General features: G+C 41.3%; 1 protein-coding gene across 2 annotated transcripts in view; it reads left to right on the top strand.

Moving 5' to 3' along the window:
• CENPF (centromere protein F) overlaps positions 1–15185 on the top strand; it is a 62129-nt gene extending 46944 nt beyond the window's left edge. For both annotated transcript variants that reach the window (XM_055319365.1, XM_055319363.1), the window contains 6 exons: positions 1241–1417; positions 1756–1917; positions 4332–4494; positions 5884–6357; positions 7842–8020; positions 12757–15185. In XM_055319365.1, coding sequence (XP_055175340.1) covers positions 1241–1417; positions 1756–1917; positions 4332–4494; positions 5884–6357; positions 7842–8020; positions 12757–12951 — 1350 coding nt within the window. In that variant the 3' untranslated portion in view covers positions 12952–15185. The remainder of the gene's footprint in view (positions 1–1240; positions 1418–1755; positions 1918–4331; positions 4495–5883; positions 6358–7841; positions 8021–12756) is intronic.
• Positions 15186–21699: the final 6514 nt, after the last annotated feature.

Genomic DNA, 21699 nt, shown 5'->3' with positions numbered 1-21699 from the left:
AGGTAGGGAGGTCAGAGAATGTCACACGCAGGATGAGCAGTCAGCCATGCAAGGAACAGCGCAGAGAAAGGAAGCTTCTAGGTCTAGAGAGCAGTGTGGCAATATCTCTGAGATTTGAAAAATCTTAGTTTTTAAAATATTTTTTATTTTTTTGAAGTTGAAAGGAAGCCATGGTGAGAAAGAAAATGACATGAGAAAAGATTGGAGAGGAAGGAGGGTCATGGTAAAATCTAAAGGAATGCCAAAATACATGAGGCTGGCGTTTAAAGGGAAGACTTAGGGTGGCTGGTTTGGAATATAGGTAGTAGTTAGAAATGAGGGGAATGGTCGAAAATACAGTTGGAGAAGAGAAGGTAGTTCGGTGCAGAGACCTCAGCATGCAAGGTAAGATGGAGGGGGGAGGAGCCAGCAAAGAGAACGAGAAGGCGTGAGTGGCTAGCCAGCAGTGTTGCATCCTCTGAGCCAGGAGTCGAGGCTGTCTCAGGGAAGGAGCAGTGGTCAGCAGCCTCACATACCAGTCAGAGCTTGGACAGCGTGAAGGGTGCTCCTTGGATTTGCAACGTGGAGGTTGCTGAGGCCGTGGAAAACTATCTGAAGAGGATGTGGGCTAAAGCCAGGTTGGAGGGGTTGAGTCAGCGGAGATGAGGAAGTGGACACAGTGTGTGTAGAAACACATGTACAAACCATCCTTTGGGACCAGGCCCGGAGAACACAGGTGCCTCCGGCACTGGTTTTACCTCGGTCGCACAGTGAAGAGCAAGAGAGTGGCAAAAGAGGTGAGGGCATTTGGAGGAAAACTCTCACGGTGATAGAACATGGAACCAAAACTGGTCAAGGAAGAAAACATAAGTCTGGAGGGGCTTGAGTTTGAAGGTGGGGGGTAGGAGTGCTGTGGACGAGGTCAAGGAATTACTGCAGTGCAGGCACTTTAATAAGTGAGCCTGGAAGCCTACGAGGGTATGATCCAGAGCAGTTTGGCTAAAGATTTCTCGGAGTATGTGGTCCCAGTGGATGTGACCTTGGGGGTGATTTGGCTGGTGCAGAAGAAATTGTCATTGGAGGTGAAGTCACAGTTTCAAGTGAGTGCATCACTAAGGGTTATAGCACTATTCTAGATAGGATTTTGTCTTATCTGTAATTCTTTTTTCTTCTTTTTCTCATTTCAGTACTCAGTATTTCCTAAAGCTATATATCCGGGTTCCTAATTATTTTCCCATAATTGTTTTACCTTTCTCATTAGGGTCAATTGAAGGAGCTCATGCTAGAAAATAGCGAGTTGAAGAATAGTTTGGATTGCATACACAAGGACCAGCTGGAAAAGGAAGAGAAAGTTCGAGAAGAAATAGCTAACTATCAGCTACAACTTCAGGAAGCTGAAAAGAAACACCAGGCTTTGCTTCTGGATACAAACAAACAGGTAAAAACATGGGGTTTGGTTCCTGGAGGAGCCAGAAAGTGGTGTGTTGACCTAATGAGGCAGTTTTTGTAAGAAGGTCAACATTCTACATTATTACACAATACAATAATTCTGAAGGGTCCCATCTTATTACCTGCCCTGTCTTTGCCAGTTACCACACAGGTCTTATTTTATGATGTGAGCTTTTAAAATATTATTTCCATCTGGGAAGGGAATAATAGCGGAATCCTGAAGACTATTTGAAATGGTCCTTGGGACAGCAGTTTATTTTCTTGTTTGTTTTCCTTGCAATTTTTTTAGTTGAGCTTCCTGGCTAAGGTAATGTTTTTCTACCCTAGTACGAAATGGAAATCCAGACATACCAAGAGAAACTGTCTTCTAAAGAAGAATGTCTCAGCTCACAGAAGGCAGAGATTGATCTCTTAAAGTCCAGTAAAGAAGAACTCAATAATTCTTTGAAAGCTACCACTCAGCTTTTAGAAGAATTGAAGAAAACCAAGGTATGTTCATTTTTCATTACTTCATAACTTAGAATGATTCATACAGGTAATGGTGGTTTTTTCATGTGGACTTAATGCTTTCATTTAAATTGTTATGTAGATTTTTTTTCGGGGTAGTCACAAATAAAAGCAACAGTTCTCTGCTGAGTTATTTTTAAAAATCAGTGGATGATCTGCGTTCTCACAGCTAGGATAAACCTTATGCATTGCTCAGTGAATCTTCTCAAATTAGACGATGGTAAAAGACTTTTTTGAGAGGGACATGAAGATCAAAGTGATAGCAGATTAAGGCAGGCCTCTCCAGCTGTAGATAATGATTTTGTGGGTAATTCCAAAGTCTTGCTTGATTGGTCTCCAGGTTCACTGCCAAACCCACTTTTCCCATGGGTCATGGAGAGGTCAAGATGTGCCAGAGCACTTGGTCGTGTACATTCTCCTTTCTCTCCATCTTTCTCTCCATGCAAGATTCATAAACATTTTCTTTTCCAAAAAAAAAAAAAAAGAGGTGAACAGTAGTCTTAGGATTGTTCAATTAAAGGTGATGCTGTAGTAATTCTACTTCTTAGAAGGGGAGGCTTTTTGATCCCTACAGATATTTTTCATAAGATGAATACCATCCTGGTTGTATAATAATGAACCTGGAGGATAAATATCTACAAAGGTCTTTACTTAAAGGTGGTTTAAACTGTAAACGTTATGATGCCATTTATCCGATACATTCAAACAGAAAAGTAGGGGTAAACTTCTTTTGTCTGTAGCTTTTAAATCTCAAGATGAAGGAAATATACTGATAAATACAAACTAAGGAAGGTCAAAATAACATTCATGATCAATAATGTTCTGCTGCTACAAAATGAGACACACTACGTTTAATAACAGAAAGGAGAGCTCTAGGTCTACTTTTTTACTCACTTTTTGCCTTTTAAAAAAATTGATGTAAAATTGGTATATGATGATATTTTAGTTTTAGGTGTGCTTTCTGCTTGTCTGATCTTTGACAATTCTACCGTGGAGAATGTCTGTATGTATATATGTGTGTGTGTGTGTGTGTGTGTGTGTGTGTGTGTGTGTAGTGTACAAAACAGCTCATTGTTAGTTGAGCCTATTCAGATTGCATATAATTTTAATGAGGTCCAGTTAATAAACACTGTTGAAATGGAATTAAATGGATCTCTAATCCAATTATGGTTGGAGTCAGAAATAAAAATTCTGAAAGTGTAGATTTACCACAACACTGCTAATAGTATTTCAAGATGAAATTATGTACAAGGAATGAAATCTTCTTGCAACATGAATGTGATGCTCAGGTTCTTTTTTCCTTTTTTTCTTTTTTTTTAATATTTTGGTCTGCCTTTGTATGTTCATGATCTCTTATTGGAAACTCTTGGAGCTAGCTTATTTTAGAAGTCTGCATTTTTTAGATATTGCATAATAAAATGCATGTGCCATATATTACATAATATCCCAGCAAGGTATGGGGTAATACTTCATAATCAAATTCATATTTCTGCAACAAAATGTATGACTATCCTCACAAGGCGGAATAAATTAGGACTATATATAAATACCTCTGTATCTGTTCAGGTCAGGTTTTTCCTCTAAATCATCGTCTGAGCTGTTTTTGGAATTTGCAGATGTGGGTAAGGAATCGTTAACTTGTATTCCTGAGAAGTGTATGATGCTATCATTCTCCCACCATTCTATCCACTTTCTATTTGAGCAACTGCAGAATTGAAGTTTGTATTGTAAGCCACAATATTATTTGGCCTTCACTTGGTGTCACCAAAACAAATGCCATCTTGGGTATTGAAATTATGCAACAGCACAGACTATAAATGGAAACACAATTCTATCATCGAGAAGGTTTTTTTTTTTTTTTTCCTTAAGATTTACTTATTTATTTAAGAGAGAGAGTGAGCATGCAGAGGGGAGGGGCAGAGGGAGACAGTTTCCAGCAGACTCTGCATTGAGTAGGGAGCTCACCTTAAGACTCCCATCTTACGACCCGGAAATCAGGACCCAAGCAGAAACCACGAGTCTGATGCTCAACTGACTGCACCACCCCAGCGTCCCTATAATCGAGAAGTTTTGACCCACCAAGAATATGCCCATGTATCTCCCGCCCTAACTCCCCAAGTGTGATTCCCATTGGACAAACCCAGACATGGTGGGCTCCTTAACAGAACACTATCTTAGGAACCAAGATTTATGCTTGCCGAGATTCAGAAAGTGACAAAACCACAGTGTCTGCTGGGGAGACATAGGAAATCAAGTAGAGAAGATGAATTGTTTTATTTTGAATGTCATAATTCTTAAATTTATAATATATGATTCTTAATGACATCTCATGGTTATTTTCCCACATGCTCATATAAAGAAATTAAGGGTCTTAAATTCAGGGTTTTGTCTTGTAGGCAGACCACGTAAAATATACCAATCAGTTGAAGAAGGAAAATGAACGTGCCCAAGGGAAAATAAAACTGTTGATCAAATCTTGTAAACAGCTGGGAGAGGAAAAGGAGATGTTGCAGAAAGAGCTGTCTCACCTTGAAGCTACACAGGAGAACCAGAAAACAGGTAGGACTAACTGGGCACAGCCATGAGCCAAAGCTCTTTTCCACTAGTGAAGTCATACACAAATGGTGTGGAGGCCCAGAAACATTTTTAGTGCTCTGTTCTGCTACTGTGTGTTGATTTCCAGCGGTTCTCCATTTTCCAGTTTTAAATTTTATGCTCTGCTTGGGGTCATAGGATTAATAGGATTCAGAATGAGGTCTGCATTTTGAAAATAGAATTATTGCATCTTCTGTTCTATAAAACATACAAAAAACTGGCAGCACTTTTTGCTAATGAGCTATTCCAAGAAGAGTTTTTCGTGTGGATGTCCACTTACATAGTTCCTACGTCAAAGGCAGATTGACATTCTGAGCTGGCATTGGTAATTTATCAGCAACTGATTCTGGTTGTCCTTGGCCCATCCTCGTGGGTCAACTAAATGGAAGGCTTAGGGGCCGTATGTTTGGATATGGAGGTAAAATAAAAAAGAAATAGCATCTGTCCTTCACACTTTTTTCCACTTACATCTTTGGAATAGAATGCTCTTACTGTGTGGAAAGCTGATGGCAAGTATAGGATGAGGGGCTCTTCTGGATCACAGCTTCACACTGTGGGGCAGGGATCTTCCCTGCTGAGAAGAGTACTTGGAGTATTTTGTGGATCAAGGGAGTTTTTCCAGTAGATTCATTGCCAAACATGGCAGTGACAAGTTGACCAAGACTCCCACCTTTGAAGCATCCCCCAAGGACTTGTCCATCAGCTCTTGCATTGCTTAAAAATGGTTTTCAGAGCTGTTTTTGACTTGTGATTAGCCCTCTTCCGTTTCCCAAAGCTATTCCAATAGACTTCATGTTCTTTACCAAATTTTATTGTTCATTCACTTACAATGGAAAGAATGGACTGGGAAACTGGGGATGTGATCAATTAATTCATCCGATCTCATATGAACTGCAAGGAAGTTTGATGGGTTAGCTGGAATATAATTTGAGATTTTGATGGATTTTATTTAAGCGTTCTTAATGAAAGTCATGTAATCTACTAGGGTATGTGCCTTGATAGGATCCCTCCCAAACAGGAGTTGTTTATATCTCCCTCACGTGTCTAAGAGAAAATCAAAGAACAAATCTTCTTTTTTTTTTTTGTAATATTTTAATGTATTTATTCATGAGAGACACAGAGAAAGAGAGAGAGGCAGAGACACAGGCAAAGGGAAAAGCAGGCTCCAAGCAGGGAACCCCATGTGGGACTCAATCCCGGGTCTCCAGCATCACGCCCTGGGCTGAAGGTGGCGCTAAACTGCTGAGCCACCCAGGCTGCCCTCAAAGAAAAAAACTAAGGTTTTCTGCTTTACAATGCCTGGTGTTAGAGAAGTGTCAAGTGACATACAGTGTGCCACTCTATTCTTGACAGGTACTGTTGTGGATTCTAATGCAGAGGAATTAATGGCTGAGATGAAAGAACTGAAAGAAACTCTGGAGGAAAAAACCAAGGAGGCAGATGAATACCTGGACAAGTACTGTTCCCTGCTTATAAGCCATGAGAAATTAGAGAAAGCTAAAGAAATGTTGGAGACACAGGTTGCTCGTTTGAGTTCACGGTCTAAACCTCACCTCCAGAATTCTCCTTTACTAAATTCAGTGGTTCCAGAAGCATCTCTAGCCCCTTCTGCTACTGAAAAGAAGTTATCATCCGGCCAAAATACAGCTTCAGGCAAAAGACAAAGGTCCACTGGAATTCGGGAAGATGGGGGAGGCACAGCGTCTTCTACTCCAGAGACATTTTCTAAAAAGAGTAGGAAAGCAGTCAAAAGTGATATTCACCCTGCAGAGGAGGCCAAAGACACTGAGTTTGAGCCAGAGGGACTTCCAGAAGTTGTAAAGAAAGGTATGCATCATTTAAAAGCAGAATTATTTGTGTTCTTTTGAAATTCCCTATAAAAAGCCACATACAAAGAGACGGGAGCATTTATGTTTTAGGCGATTGTGCAACAGTACTAAGTGAGTCCTAAGTCTAAGTCAACCTTTAAATTGGTATTTCTATTTAGCTTTCTGCATGAGAAAAGGAAAAGGATCTTGTTACTCATGTTACAGCACAAAACGTGCTAGGATATTTCAAGACCTGTTTGGAATATGATGTTTCTGTGCTGAAAAATCCCCAGATCAAGGGCACTCTTTAAGCTTTTTCACCTTTAGTCCAAATCTCACTGGGGTAGGAGGTGAGCTAGGGGATGGGTCCCCTTGGCTGGAGCCACTTACCACTTTTTGTTTTTTTAATTTGATTCCAGTGATCCTTAGAGTGTGGCCCAGGGACTGGGGCTGGTCTAGGTACAGTTTATTACTGGTCTGTGACAAAAAAAAAAAAAAAAAAAAAAAAGTCATGTTCAGAAATCAAGAGTAAAGGTTGAGAAATTTTCATAGTAATTTGACATTGTAGCAACATGCAAGCACATCCTGAGTCTTCTTTTGGTTCATTCCTGTTGTGTTATACAGAAGTATCACTCCACAGCCGGTTGGAACTCACCCCTTACCCCTCCCCCTTTTGCTCAAAAAAATATCAACACTTATTCTTTGCTATAGATGATTTGAGGAGCCCTGTTCTGAGTAACTCTGGCCCTTAGAAACCCCCAAATAGTTATCTCTTTCTCGTTGCTTTATTTATAATAAAGTATATTTATTACTTTATTTATAATTAAAGGGTTAATCACAAAAACAAGTGCTACTTTAGTTAGCCACCAATGCGACTCTAGAGGGTGTGTGACATGCCCTCTGTTAGCATCATTGGGATTGACTCTTTCCTCTTACGCACATCATGTTCATTTCCACTGTGGAGGGAGACTGTGTGAGCAGAAGGTGAAATTTCTCTTTTATGGGGTCGGCTGTCTGCCCCCACCTTGTCTCTGCCTGAGAGTGCTCACCTGAGTGGCAAAGGCTGTTAACTGTTTTACCTTTTCTTGTTTTAAATGAGAGCTGGCCTTTTTGTGTGTGTGTTTTCCCTTCCCATTTGATCCTCTGTTTTATTTAGCTCCCATCCAAATTTGATGCAAAATCTTGCTGGTATGTTCTTCAGATCTTAGAAAAATGAGAATTAAGACATCCACGTAGAAGAAGAAGTAGGGGAAAAAAATTCTGTTTAATGTTATTTTCCTGTCTTTTGCCATTGTGTTTTCTCATGTGTCTGGTAAGAGAAAACCCACTGGTTAGTTGTTTGATTTGTCAACTGTGAAGTTAATCCCTCGTCTGCTGTGGCTAGCAGAAAATGTTCCTGGAGTTGCTCTCATATTTGTGGAAACTTTACCTGCTACATCTTATTTCCACTGTGGATAAAATCGGACCTAGCAATGTTGACAGTGAGTGTTTTTTTGCCCCGAGGGTTTGCTGATATCCCAACAGGAAAGACAAGCCCATATGTCCTGCGGAGAACAACCATGCCGACTCGGACCAGCCCCCGCCTGGCTGCACAGAAGTTAGCACAGTCCCCCCTAAATCTCAACAAAGAAAATCATGCTGAGACCTCCCAACCAACAGCTGGTGGCAGCAGATCACAGAAGGTAACTCCTATCAACCTGTACTCGCCGTTCCAAATCCAGGAAATGACAGTGCTACCTGGGCAAGGGTTTGACACTGCGCCCTTCTCCATGCAGCATAAGTGAGCCAGTCCCGAGGACAGTAGTGAGCAGACCTGAGGATAAACTTTACCCTGCAGCAACAATCTCCTCCTTGATCCAATAGGCCACGTAGGATTTGATGGAAATGTTAAAAGAGGAGAAATTGTAGATCAGAACTCAAAGGGTTTGTAAGCACGTTTTAAGCAGTATGTTGAAGGAGCTGAAGAGGTCGTCTTTCTTCTGACCACAGGCCTTGCTCACTGCATTGCTTGTTCCACGCTTTTCCCTCTAACCTGTTGCCCTCTCTCCACTGCCCCCCAACAGCTGCTAATTCTTTTTTTTTCCTTCTTTCTTTCTTTTTTACTCCTTTACTTTACAGAAAGCAAATATTTCTGTACAGATCCAAAGAAAGGAGCTCTGTTGACACATTTCTCTGTCTTGATTGTTGATGGCAGGGCTACCATCTCAGTGACCTCTATGCACCATGCAAATGGCTCAGCAAATGTTATTTAAAGCATACAGAGGGATCCCTGGGTGGCACAGCGGTTTAGCGCCTGCCTTTGGCCCAGGGCGCGATCCTGGAGGCCCGGGATCGAGTCCCGCGTCGGGCTCCCGGTGCATGGAGCCTGCTTCTCCCTCTGCCTGTGTCTCTGCCTCTCTCTCTCTCTCTCCCTCTGTGTGACTACCATAAATAAATAAAAATTAAAAAAAAAATCATACAGAATGTTTGCTTTGCAGATCTTTGTTCCATTATACTATGAGGCATATGAGCGTTATGTATGCGAAGTATATGCCTACCCTCGTGGTAGGTAGTATTAGAGAAGAAAGAAGAAAGTAAGGTTTATAGGGATCTAATCTGCCCAGAGTTAACACTTACTGTCTCTCACCTCCACTCTTCTGTCCAGTGTTTCTCAAAGGGTCACAGGAACATTGTTGGAAGTTACTGGAATAAGTTTAAGAATTCTAAAAGTTTTGTGATTTTTATTTTGATTGCTTACTTGTTAGAGTTTGCGTAACAATGCAATGTGAGTGGCTTGACCCAGCAGACAAAGCTTTGAAAGTGTAGCAACCACTATTTGTGTAACGTAATAATTCTTTAAGCAAGTGGGTGTGGTCCTCATTAGGAGTTTAGATGCCGAAATACAAAGACATTGGTGAGTAGCTGCATCAAAACAAGAATATATCTATAAATGTTTGTGATATTGTTGTCTGAGAGCTGTAAGCATTAAGGAATGTATACCTAGTATTAAGGTTTTTCAAAACTTTCATTCTAAGAAAATTTTTATTAAGTCAGGGGTAAAGAAGGGTCTGAGGTTTTCTTTCACTCCTTAAAATGGGCCCATCCATTACTCGTATTCGAAATATTGACCATTTTGTGCAAATCCTCCCTGTCACCTCCCCTTTCTCCCTTTCTTTTTCTCAGTCATTCACATTTGGATCTACCTTTTGAATGCTGGTAACAACAAAACACTGAAGAGTGTCTTGGACGAGTCCTTGACTTTCCAATGGCCATAAGAACAGCTGCTTTTCCATAAAGCAACTAGTGTCCCTAAAGAGGGAAGCTTCCAAGCTTGACCAAAGCTATCAACCACCAGATAAGTCCTGACCTGTAGTATAGGTTCAGGTTCTGGTGGAGGCCGCCGTGCCCTTGGATGGGTGACTGACTTGGACGCACTCCTCACTCCTTGATACATGCTAATATCTGTTCCCGCTTGTCTCACACTTTGGGGGATCAAACGAAGTATTTGTTTGGTTCTTTCTCTCTCTTTCTCTCTCTTTTTTTAAAGTTGTTTTTATTTATTTGGGGGAGAGAGAGGGAGCACAAGCAGGGGGAGGAGCAGAGGGAGAGGCCGACTCCCTGCTGAGCACGGAACCCAATGTGGGGCTCAGTCCCAGGACCCTGAGCTCATGACCTGAGCCGAAGGCAGATGCCGAACTGAGCCACCCAGTCGCCTTGTTTAGCTCTCTTCAAACAAAATCTTGACGCATACATAGTACTCTGTGCCTCCATCCTGTTCAGGGGGCTCACTTATTGTAATTCCTTGCTTAGATACCTGCCTCCTGAGTTGCAGTGTGAGTACTCTAAGGTTCTGATTATGCTTCATGTCTCATACAATGTCAGATAATTCAACCTATTATTTGTTGAATAACCGAAGCTGCTAATGTTGTCCTTAAAGTGATTACAATAATAGGTATTTAAAGGCATCTTGGGCAGTCATCTCATGAAATCGCCACATGGGTCATTTCTTTTTCTTCTTTTATGAGGACTCGATGGAAAAGCAGTCTCCATGTGGTGCTCAGACTTAGTAGCTAGGAACAAGAGCTTTGCACACTAGGTGGCCTGCTTTCCACGCTGCTGTGGAGTCTGTCGAGTACAGAGTCGTAACCATGGTTTCCTGCAGATTTGTGTTCCCTGCTTCGGCTACAGACTGCAGCCGGCACCCGCGGTTACGAATTGCTAAGCAGTTTTTGTGCACTTGTGCAAATGAATGGGGGTGGTTCCTCTTGAGAGGAGGTCACGGGAGACTTCATGGTTAGATGCAAACTCTTCAAAACCCAGCCTATTGATTTTTAATTTAATTCAGCATTTTCTGAGTCGCCTTATAAAATGCTTGCCTCATTGGTTAAGCAAATTTCTTCATTCAGTTTGAAAAATACAGAGCCAAGGTATTGTTTCTTTCCTAAAGCAGTTGCTTAGAAACTCAGGATTATGAGCCCTCGCCTGAAGTGACTGGCTGAGGTCTGAGAGAGACCTTTCCCTCGGTCATTTAGCAGGACCTTTAGTGACATCTGTCAGATTCAAGGGGGGAAGATGCAAAGTAGATGAGGATCATTCTCTGTTATGTCTCCAGAATGAATAAGCCCAGGAGCTCATGGTTTGGTGGGGACAAGCAAGTCATGATTGTAGACTTGATCTGAACCTTGGGTTGGTGGTCAGTGCCAGAGGACCTGCCACTAAATTGTGGAGGATGATGGTGATGCCATCACCACAGCATCGGTCAGCAGTCTAGTGGGGCCTTGTGTTTCTTACTATGAATGAGGTTCACTTTCACTGAGCCATCCATGTGCTCGTGCCCTGGCCACTGTGGCTGCAGACAGAGTTTGTGAGTCAGGGTAGGGGTACACTTAATAGTTTAAATACTTGGTGACCTCATCTGCTTATATAGACAAGTCTGAGGCCTACAAACCCACAAGATGGTCAAATTCAGTTTAAACTGATCACAAACTAAATTTCCTCAGTTCAGTATCAGAGAAATTAGAGTCTAGAGGCAGAAGCCAACCGGTGGGCTTTGGCTATTTAATTGGAATTAAGAAAGAGTTTTACTGGCTCAAATATTCTTTTCCCAACGTGAATGATCTCTATCTCCATGTCTTTTTTAAAATAGTGAACCCAAAGATCTGACTTTCCTGCATCCGATGGGTTCACGGGAAATGCCTGTCTTTTGTCTCACTTTTTACTTTAAAAAAAAAAAAAGAAGAATTCCAGTAAAACTCTGTTAATTTTTTTTCTCCTTCAACTTTCCATGGATGGTAATTTTCCACTAAGTCCCGATCCTTAGAGGCTGCTCTTTTTAAGTGTCCTGCACATAATCTGAGTTAGAGGCAGGCTTTCCAGGGATTTGATCTGTTGGCCAGATTGACCATGTTTTCTGTAACGAAAAGTATTTAGCTGCCTTTTACAACCACGTACTTCCTATGGAGAGAATATAAATGGGGAAGTCATTTCCATTCCCTTCTGCTGCTCCAGAAGGAGGTCACCAGAGTCCTCCACTGTCACATAGCCCCTCCCCACTGTTGGGACAGACTCGAGTCGCCCTTGTGAGGAATGTCCTTCCTCTTTACCTTTTAAAGATCTTCCTGCTGGAATCCTCCACTCCGGCCTTTAACTTGGATTAAATGAAGCTTTTGTAGCCTTCATCCATCTTGCTCTTCTTTTTCTTTCCTGATCCCGTATTCTTTGTCACGACTGTGGAAACCTCAAGAAATCTTGACTCTACCAGCTACCCTGCCCTCATGCCTGCTTCTTAATGTCTCACATTTTCTGAGATCCCTCTTTCTCTTGAAAGGCAGGGCATCAGAAAGGGGATTTACTCTTTTTTGGACTTTTATTGTTTATTCTGTTATAATCTAAGTTCAGTATGGAAACAAAAATGTAACTGGGATGTTTAACATGACACTGTATGAGGAATAGGTTCTAGGTCTTTTAAACGTTGTGAGTAATGTTTCCACCCTAAAAAGGAAGTCTTAGGCATCTGAATTACATTCATTTGGGTGACAGCAAGGGCCCACTTAGGCCAAATGAAGGCTGGTTTGGGTTCTCACTCAGGCATATCTTGAACATTTGCCAGGTAGTCAAGCATATTTTGGGCACTAGGGATGTAATGATAAAGAGGACATCATCTTTGCCCTCAAAAAAGCCTATCTTCTGATCTGAGAATGTCATACTCGCCTTTTTTTTGGCCATCAGAGGTGTTGAGGAAAGCTTGAAAGGTGACACATCAGAGTTCAGGTCTGACACCCTCCTAGCTTCTGTTAGGAGTGAAGAGGAAATGGTAAAACTGTGTACAACATCTGCAGAAGAAGGACTTAACCTAAAATTTGGCCATATAAGCACTTTATTTTCACATTGTAGAGATGTGAGTGTGATTCAAACCTCTAACAAAGACACTTTGTTACAGGTCAAGGTTGCTCAACAAAGCCCAGCGGATTCAAGCACCGCATTCCGAGAACCCACCACGCGGGTCAGTAACCTTCCTGAGAGGAGTTCGGCCCACAGCCCCAGGGAGGGCCTGAGGGCCAAGCGAAGCCGGCTCGCCCCCAGCCCAGAAGCTGTCCCCGAGTCCAAGAGCAGCGAGAATTGTAGGGTCCAATAGAAGCGACCCTGTGTGTCAGGACCCTGGAAGGTGGCAGTATTTAACCAGAAGACCATGTGCCTGCAGGGGCTGTTGTTTCCTCAGGGAGCACGTTATCAGTGGGAAGAAAACATTTCCTTATAAATCTAAATATATTGTACCCTTTACCTCCCCCATGTCTAAGTATTGGAAAAGTTTGGAAGCACTGATCAACAACTCGTCACTTAGTGTAAATGGCGCTGTATAAAGCTTTTTGGTAATGTTGCAGTTACATGGCAGGCACTGTGTAACGACTTGTGTTTGTATGTGGATTTTGCCCTGAGACAACCCAAAATACATCCTCTGCTTCCAGTGAGCAGCTCCCAGGAAGATATAAACTTCTGCTTTATGATATATCCTATGTGTAGAGCTAGGCATGAAATAATTTTAGATCAGGAATTTCTTTGAGCTGAGAGTAAAATGAAGGAAAATCATGCACACATATACACATGTGGATGTACATACGGGGTTGAGTTCATCCTTATCTTCCAGTGTGTTTTCTAAATGTTTGCCGATTGAACCTGTGCAGATTTGTGCGTGTGGGTGATGGGAGTTTGTGTGTTTATTTCCAGTGGGCCTGCTTGCAGGCACCTCGAAGATGTAGTATATCAAGTTTTCTGTCATCTTACTGTTTCTTCCTAAGACCAGTTTGTTACTGTTCTTTTAGTATGTGTTCTCATAAACAGTGAACTTGTGTTAAAATAGGGCATTTTTTTCCTAATAAAATAAATCACTTTTGTGTTCTGTAAAAATGATTTCTAAATATAAATGCATTATGGGCATTGGTACGATTTCTTGCTAACGTCAACAGGCTCTTGTAAAAGACTTTTTAACAAATGATACTAGTATATTTGTGAATACATTAAGTTATATTAGAAGACGTGATTTGGAATGTGGGTCATGAAGACTACATAGGAATTAGGAATAATATGTCCAGCCAGTGCCTGGCACATTGTGTGTACCCATTAAATTGCATCAGCAAGGATACAAATATGTGGTATTTTCCAGCTCGTTTATTGATGACAGGGTTTGAAAATATTCAGGCATTATGAGCCATATCAAATCCCAAAACTTTGGAACAAGGCCTTTTGTCCTTGAATCAGGGTAAAAAACTTTTCCAGGCCATGAGCTAGTAAGATAATTTGCTCTTGGCTTTCAGTTCAGACTGATGTATAAACCTTGACAAATACTGTCATTTATATTTTAAAATTGGCCTTTGTAAGGTGGCCTCTATTGTTGAATAATGCTTCAATAATATTAAGCTACTTAGTATTCATCTGTTGAAAGTGATATCCTGACTTTCCTCTTTCTTCAGTCGCTCCGGGTTGTGGTCTGGTGCAATATCCTTATCATAAATCATCCCAAGGCTGCCATGTGCTCAAGGGCACGGCCCGAAGTAGACATCGCTGGGGTCAGGCCATCAGCTTTGTTGGCTGTCTCCAGTTATTGGAAGATTCCACTCAGTAGGACTCGCTGAGTAGTTCCATGGGGTCCTTCATCTTTTCCTAGGTGGACCGTACGTAGCTGCTGCTCCTTGTTACAGAGAATACTTGGCATGCCTTCCATTTTTGTAATTGTTCACAGTCATTATAAATGGGCAGCCAGGACACTTACGTATCCTCTTCCTCAAGCTAACAATACCCCTTATACCATGAGCCAAGCTGCATATAGGATGGAAAGTAAATACTCCACAGTCCTAACTCTGAGGTACTTGATAAGCCAGTTAAGTCACCGATAAGATCCCAGATGACAAATCATATGGAGAAATAGATCAGTCTGTATGGTGAGGGGCTTTCCGGAGAGGATTTTTGAATCTTGAATATTCTGTAGAAACTCAGTCCTTTGGGAATTATCAACAGTTCCAAAGGGACCTCATCTTTAATTAAAAGGGAATAAAAGCCAACATTTAATTGTAGTCTGATTTCCTAAGAATCACCCTTCCACCCCTTTATTAACCTTTGAGATTTATTTGTGGTTTTTCTCATTTGTCCTCACTCTATTTATTTTGTTGGAACTATGAACTTTACCTGGAAAGAAGTCAAAACACTTCTTCCCAGGGGCCCCTAACTTTAGATGAGGTGGGAGCCCTGTTCCACTTCCCAACTGGTTTGAGTCAAGGCAAAAACTTCTATCTACTCTTAGGGTGACTGAGCACATCAGTCTTAGGATTTACAAGTTAGTTCTTCCAAAGTCATTCGGGCTATGACAGTATGTTCTGAAAGTAGCATAAATGGGAGATAAACTATGACCAATTCTTTTGATTCATTGGTTTAATACACCACAGTCAGAAGTTGAACTAATCATTGGCATATATTTTATATTTCTCATTCATTTGTGGTTGACAGAGGGAGTAGAATTGTTTCTTCAGGAGGACACTAAGTGCCTGGAATTGGTAGTTACTAACTGGTGTAGTCGAGCTGTGCTCTCCCTCCCATTCCTGTCCTATAAGCAGAACTTCCTTTAGAGGAAGGGGCTTTATCTTGGTTCACTGACAAGAGAGAACACTCAGAAGAGAATTGGAGTGCTTCAGAAGAACCAGACCATTCTACTTGGAAAAGCCCAAGGACCAAAAACTAGAATCCCACCTTCAGGTGGCGCCATGTATCTAATGTTATAATTAGATACATGAGCTATGGCTCAACTACTGGAACATCATGTGGAAATTACATGCATTTTACAGTGTTTTTACACGTTTGTTCAAACCTTAACACCTTTGCGAGGTAGACATTAGGATCTCCACTTTATAGGCTGAGATTAAGAGACCTGGGTAGAACTACTGACTCCTTCATTGGAGGAGATCTTGTTTATAATAATGACAATGAGTCTCACAACAACCTTGCAAAGTGGGGATTATCCTCATTGGATAAAAGATGAAATAGTCTCAGGGACTTGAGGTATTTCAACTTCAGTTACGTAACTGTAGAGTCCAATCTCTTGTGTGTATTGTGCTTGTGTAGAGGCAGGCTATGCCAGGATAATTCTGACAGCACAGATATTCAAGAGATAGAAGGAGCTTTCCTGGGCAATGAAGATGTCCTTAAGTCTTAAGATGATGGCATCAGGTTATGTTCTCAGGGTTGTGAGATCGAGCCCCACGTGGGGCTCTATGCTCAGTGTGGAGCTGGCTTGTCCCTCTCCCTCCCCCTGCTTGCATTCTCTCTTTCCTTCAAATAAATAAATAAATCATTATACTAGTGAGAAGTGTCAGAATGCTTGGGCTCTTTTGGCAAATAATATTATGCCTCAGTTTCCTCTGGTAAAATTGGAATAATAATACCTTTTGAAATTGTCATGATGATTAAATCAGTTAATATTTAACTATACATATGATTTGCAAATAACAAAATGGTTATTCTATATACAGATAATTTCACGGATAATTTTTAAAAATAATACAGCTTAAAATTGTTAGATAAATCTGTTAGATTTATCTACACATTAATTTCAGATTAAGTTCTGCCCTACAAAATTCTCACTATTTTCAATATCACCAATGCTTATATTGCAAATGAATGTAATCGCTATTGGTTTGTACATATCATTCAATTACTGGTCTTGCAAATTAATCATCCACTGGTTTTGTTTTTTCTTTGGCTCATTAAAAATACCCAAAGAAAACAATTACTGCAATTAAAGGGTTGTATTGCTGATGGTTATATATAAATTAGTTGTCTGGAACTTGGAACAACATTACAGATTGTGCCTAAATATAAGCTCAGGTAGTCCACTGAGCTCATGGTATGTTAAATGGCAATTAGATTTGTTTCAGTTATGCAGAACCTACAACTCTCAACATTTTTTTTTTAATATTTTAAGCATTGGGTGGCCAGAAACTCATTTTTCTACCTGTTAGCCATTCTCTTCCCCCAAAATTTGTGGTGCTGGACAGGAATTGTCTAGTGATCCCAGCAGAGAGTAATGGGTGCATAGATTCCTGTCCACCACATTTCTAACAGCAGCTGCTCCTGGTATGAAAGGAAAAGTGATGGCTTTTATGTTGGCTCTGATGCTGCAGGCAAGGTCCATCCTGTGTAATGCTGATGTATTTATGTGAGTAAATATAAGTGATTTGTTCTATTGATGTTTCAGAAAATCACAAGGAGACATATCCTCAGACTTCATACATTTTTGTTCACTTGCAGATGGGAGTTCCAGCCCACAAAATTCTCACAGACCCCATCCCCTCAAAGAAAAGAACGTGGCTAATGAATAAGATTACTGTACTTTCTTATTCCCCTCTCCTCTAGGGCACCTTGACGTTGCTCAGAGGGTAATGTTTGTTGCTCAGAGGGTAATGTTTATCTGCATAAAAATACCATATTTGCCAAATGGAATCCTTGCAGTTTCAAATGCTTCATATCCTTTGATAGTCAATAATCTAGTGAAGTAGGTCCTATTTTACCCTCTGAAGAAGAGACCTAAAGAGGTTATTAAGTTTATGGCAAAACAAAACTGAGGCTCTGGTCTTGATTCCCAGTCCAAGGCGTGTGATAGAGAGTAAGGAGAGTAAGTAGATTTCAGGAGGCCCAGAAGCCAGATGCTGGCCTGACAAGTTCTTTTTAGAATCCGATTCAGAAACCCAATAGGGCTAAGTTTCCTTCTTTTACAGCTCCAGACAACTCAGCACCTAAGGAGTGGGCTTTCTTTAACTTCATTTAACCCTTTGAGGTAGTCAGGGACTTGGCATTGGGGTTTCCAGCAAAAATTACACTGTTGTCATAACAGGGGATTTCTCTTCTTCCACTTTTCCTTTTCCCCCAGTGGTGCCTTTGCAAGGAGGTAGGAAATGGCAGCTTTCCACAGTTACAGACTTTTTAGTGCAACACTAGGATATTCCTGAATTTTAAATGTGAACAGATTCTCTTGGTGTTGAAATCACAGCTGCGTTATCTCACAGAGCATTTGCTGGGTTCATGCCCTCTCCTTCCCGCTAGACCTTGGGCAGTCCACATGAGGGTGTTATTTGTCCTGAATGCCAGCTGCTTGTCAGTTTAATGGCCATATTCTTGGACCTAGGCCAGCAGAGGGTCACGAGGGTGCCCTGTGCTACCCCACAACGCTTTGTCCCTTTTGTGCTATTTATGGGCAGCCTTCATCTTATGGCTACACAGCAGGCTGGTGGTCACTTGGAATCATAGACGTGTGGGGAAGGAACCAAGTGCCCCTGCTCTGGTTTGTAAACAGGTGTATTAAGTGTGGAGACCATTTTCCTTCTGAAACAGCCACAGCTCAAAGCGAAGAGGTGAGTTCCATCTTGGTTCTGCCCAACTAGTTTTTTCAGAGGTTGATTATTCAATTTATGAGACAATCAGGGTCTCCCTCCATGTGGAAACACCACATGTTCACGGACTTGCAAGTATCATATTTTAATGGCAGAACTAATAAATGGAGGATATCCCTCATTCCTAGAATTTAAAACAAGTATTCTTATTGAGATTTACTGCAGATTCCACTTACCAATCTGTTGTTATGAGAGCCAGAAGCCCAAATTAGCAACCTAAATCTTGTTCCAACATGTATAACAAAATTAGATTTTTCCCCCCTTGAGGTTGTCATAAACTCGTTTAAGAAGAGAATATGTTGGTTTGGAAGAGTCTCACACTGATTTCCCAAATGTGGCTTAGGTTGTAGTCAATGAAGAGTTATTTTTTAGACCACCATCGGCCAAGTTTTTTTTTTTTTTTTTTTTTATCCCAAGACAGAAATTTTTTGTTGCTGTGGCAGAGACAGTTGATTGCTTACCCAACTGTTAGTTCTACTTTCTTGCCTGGAGAACCCCACTTTTGTTCAGGTGTTGGCAGCCTTTGCTCACCTGAGGCCCCGCTCCCAGGAAAGGAATGTAATTAGCATAAGTCAATTATGGTCCTGCCCCAGTCTTTTTTTGCCAGTGACTGTTATGATAACCACTCAGCAGTAACCAATCCTGAGGCCAGAAATAAAGCATTTCCAAAACACAAGATGTCAGATCAGAAAGATGGGTCCTTGATAACTGTGTTAAGCCTCTGAACAAACCTTGGACTTCTTGTCGTGTCAGAAAAACAACAACAACAACAACCACCACCATTTCTCTTTAAAACAACTTCCAGTAGGAAATTCTTTTACTTCACCCACAAGCAACCTGATATCATTGCAAAGCCTGTTTTCTAATTTTTTGGTTAGTCAACCTCTACACTCATTATACTTTCTTTGAGTTTGGCCTGCTTCTATCTGAGCAGGAGACAGCCCTTTGAAGCCCATTCGCTTAATGGTCTTCCTTTCACCAGGCCTGTCATGAAAAGCAATTCTGCTAAATTGGCCCAGGGCACTTGTTTGAAACCTATGTCATATATGAAACGATGTGAAGAAACCGCATAACTTTCTAATGCCTCTTGATGCAAATCTTTATTCACTATTCTACTTAAGGTGGTTTTCCTAAACATCAGGTGATCTATAATAGCTAGAAGCCCAAAATCAAAGGAATCGTGGAGTATCCATAACTTCTATTATAACAACATGGTTTCGTTATCTGGATTTTCTTTATCTCTTTGAAGATGAAGACATTGAGGTCCCAAAGAAGAAACAGTTTTGTTTTTTTTTCTCTGCAACCCACACTATGTCCTAAAACCTAGATTCTAACTACTCAGATGGTGCTTTTCAAAAATTGAGCATGCGGCCAGTCAATGTGAATAGATATTTACAGTTTTTTGGTTTTTTTTTTTTTTCTAAAAGTGCTCATTCATGGCACTGAAAGGAATAGCAAGTTTGAATCACATTAAGAAAATTAGATCTTGCATTCTCTGCAGATGGAATATTCCCTCCATTCTGCTGTGGCCTTAAAGACCAGGCCATGATACAAGGGAACCCAGTAGGGAAACTATGATTAGATTGCCAGCTGCACAACGAGGTATGTGTGCGCATGTTAATGGAATAGCCATTGGTACAGACACAGAGGGCATGGACACCCGATGTTTCTGGTGGCAGGACCACAGAACCTTAACACTTCCCTCACCAGGCTTTTCCGGCAAGCCAAAGCCCACTCAAAACTCTGCCTCTTTATATACCCTAGGGCTTCTCTTTAAGTAGTTTTTGAACATAGCTGTGCATGTATGCCTTTGACACAATTTGGTCTTCACATGAAAAAAAAAAAATTCAGGTACAACGTGTCAGGTACAACCATGTTGTATGTGAAGATCTCCTCCTTTCTTCTCCCAGACTCCTACTTGAATTCGAATCCACTTATGGAAACCAGAACAAAATCAGAAGGTGAATATCAACTTTTTCAAATCACTTCCAGCTATTTCCTTAAAATGACAGTGGATGGGAGCCCTGCCATATTACATTAGAGAAACGAGCCACTTGACAGAGACTGAGTTTTGGAGACAAATTTAATCATAAGGTTAAGAGGGTCACACCCACTGAAGATCAAGTAGAAAGACAGAAGAATATCTGCAGTTCCCACTGGAAATGCAAAATATCTTTTAGTCAATGTAATAAGGATGGAGGATTTGGAAAATAGAAAGAAATATTGCTCAGACACCCACCCTAACTCAGAAATTATTCTTTTTATCTGTAGGAGAGAGTTGGAGAAAATATTTTTTTTTTCTTATGTAACTTTTCATGACATCAGGAAAGGAGAGTTATCAACTGCCTAGGCAGCCTATTTAGACAGTTATCTATTAGAATTTCCTTTGGACTTTATTTTTTTTACAGTTAAAGAATAAGATAAACATTTTTTAAAAGATTGTTTCCTGGTATCACAGATGAAATTCCCACTCTAACTGGGTTCTAGACTCCAAAATAATTTTTTTTAATTGTTGAAGTACATGAACGCTGGGGCTTTTTAAGATTGATTATGGCCTAGATACCACCCTCATCTCACCATAACTGATGCTATGGATGGTGACGGGTCGGGAAACACTGAGGGATGGGCAATGAGGGAAGAAGGAGCCGCCAGAAGGTGGGGAGAGGCCTGGTTGGGGTGGGGGGAAGGATTGCAAGGCCGGGGTCACATCCCACAGAAAGGGAAGCAGTTTTAGCTGGAAGACTGGAAGTGGCATTTGGGGAGGACTGCTAATCCCAGGCCCGAGAAGACCTGGCTCTGGCCAGGCAACTCTCCCAGCAAAGGTCCTCATGTCAGGACTGCAAAGTCCCCGAGGCCCTGCCAAGTCTCCCCTGCTCTTTCACCAAAGCCCACCTAGTGTCCAGGCCCAGTCAGAAAGCCTCCACCTATTTAAAGAAGCCAGTAGAGAACTAAAAGTGGATTCCAACTCCAACTCTGACTTCATCAACAGTTTTAGCTTTTGCCACCACATTTTGGACCAGCAATGCCTCCAGGATTGACTGGGACTGGTTCACCTCCTCCCCCTCTAATCCTACTTAATCTTTTTTTTTTTTTTAATTTTTTTTTTATTTATTTATGATAGGCACACAGTGAGAGAGAGAGAGGCAGAGACACAGGCAGAGGGAGAAACAGGCTCCATGCACCGGGAGCCCGACGTGGGATTCGATCCCGGGTCTCCAGGATCGCGCCCTGGGCCAAAGGCAGGCGCCAAACCGCTGCGCCACCCAGGGATCCCAATCTTTTAAAAGAAGTTCCTCTATTACCCTCTTCAGTTATCTTTACCCTGTCCAATCTCCCCCAGGCTAGGAGACAATTCAGAGGAAAGTCACAAGACATAGATAATTCCCAAATGACAGAGACAGGTAACCTTTGTCACCTTAAGCTAAAATGTATTATTTCCCTCTTTTACC

The sequence above is a fragment of the Nyctereutes procyonoides genome, unplaced genomic scaffold, assembly GCF_905146905.1.
Source record: "Nyctereutes procyonoides isolate TBG_1078 unplaced genomic scaffold, NYPRO_anot_genome, whole genome shotgun sequence".
Classification (NCBI taxonomy): Eukaryota; Metazoa; Chordata; class Mammalia; order Carnivora; family Canidae; genus Nyctereutes; species Nyctereutes procyonoides.
Note: the sequence above shows the minus strand (reverse complement) of the source record. Positions and strands in the feature narration are given on the sequence as shown.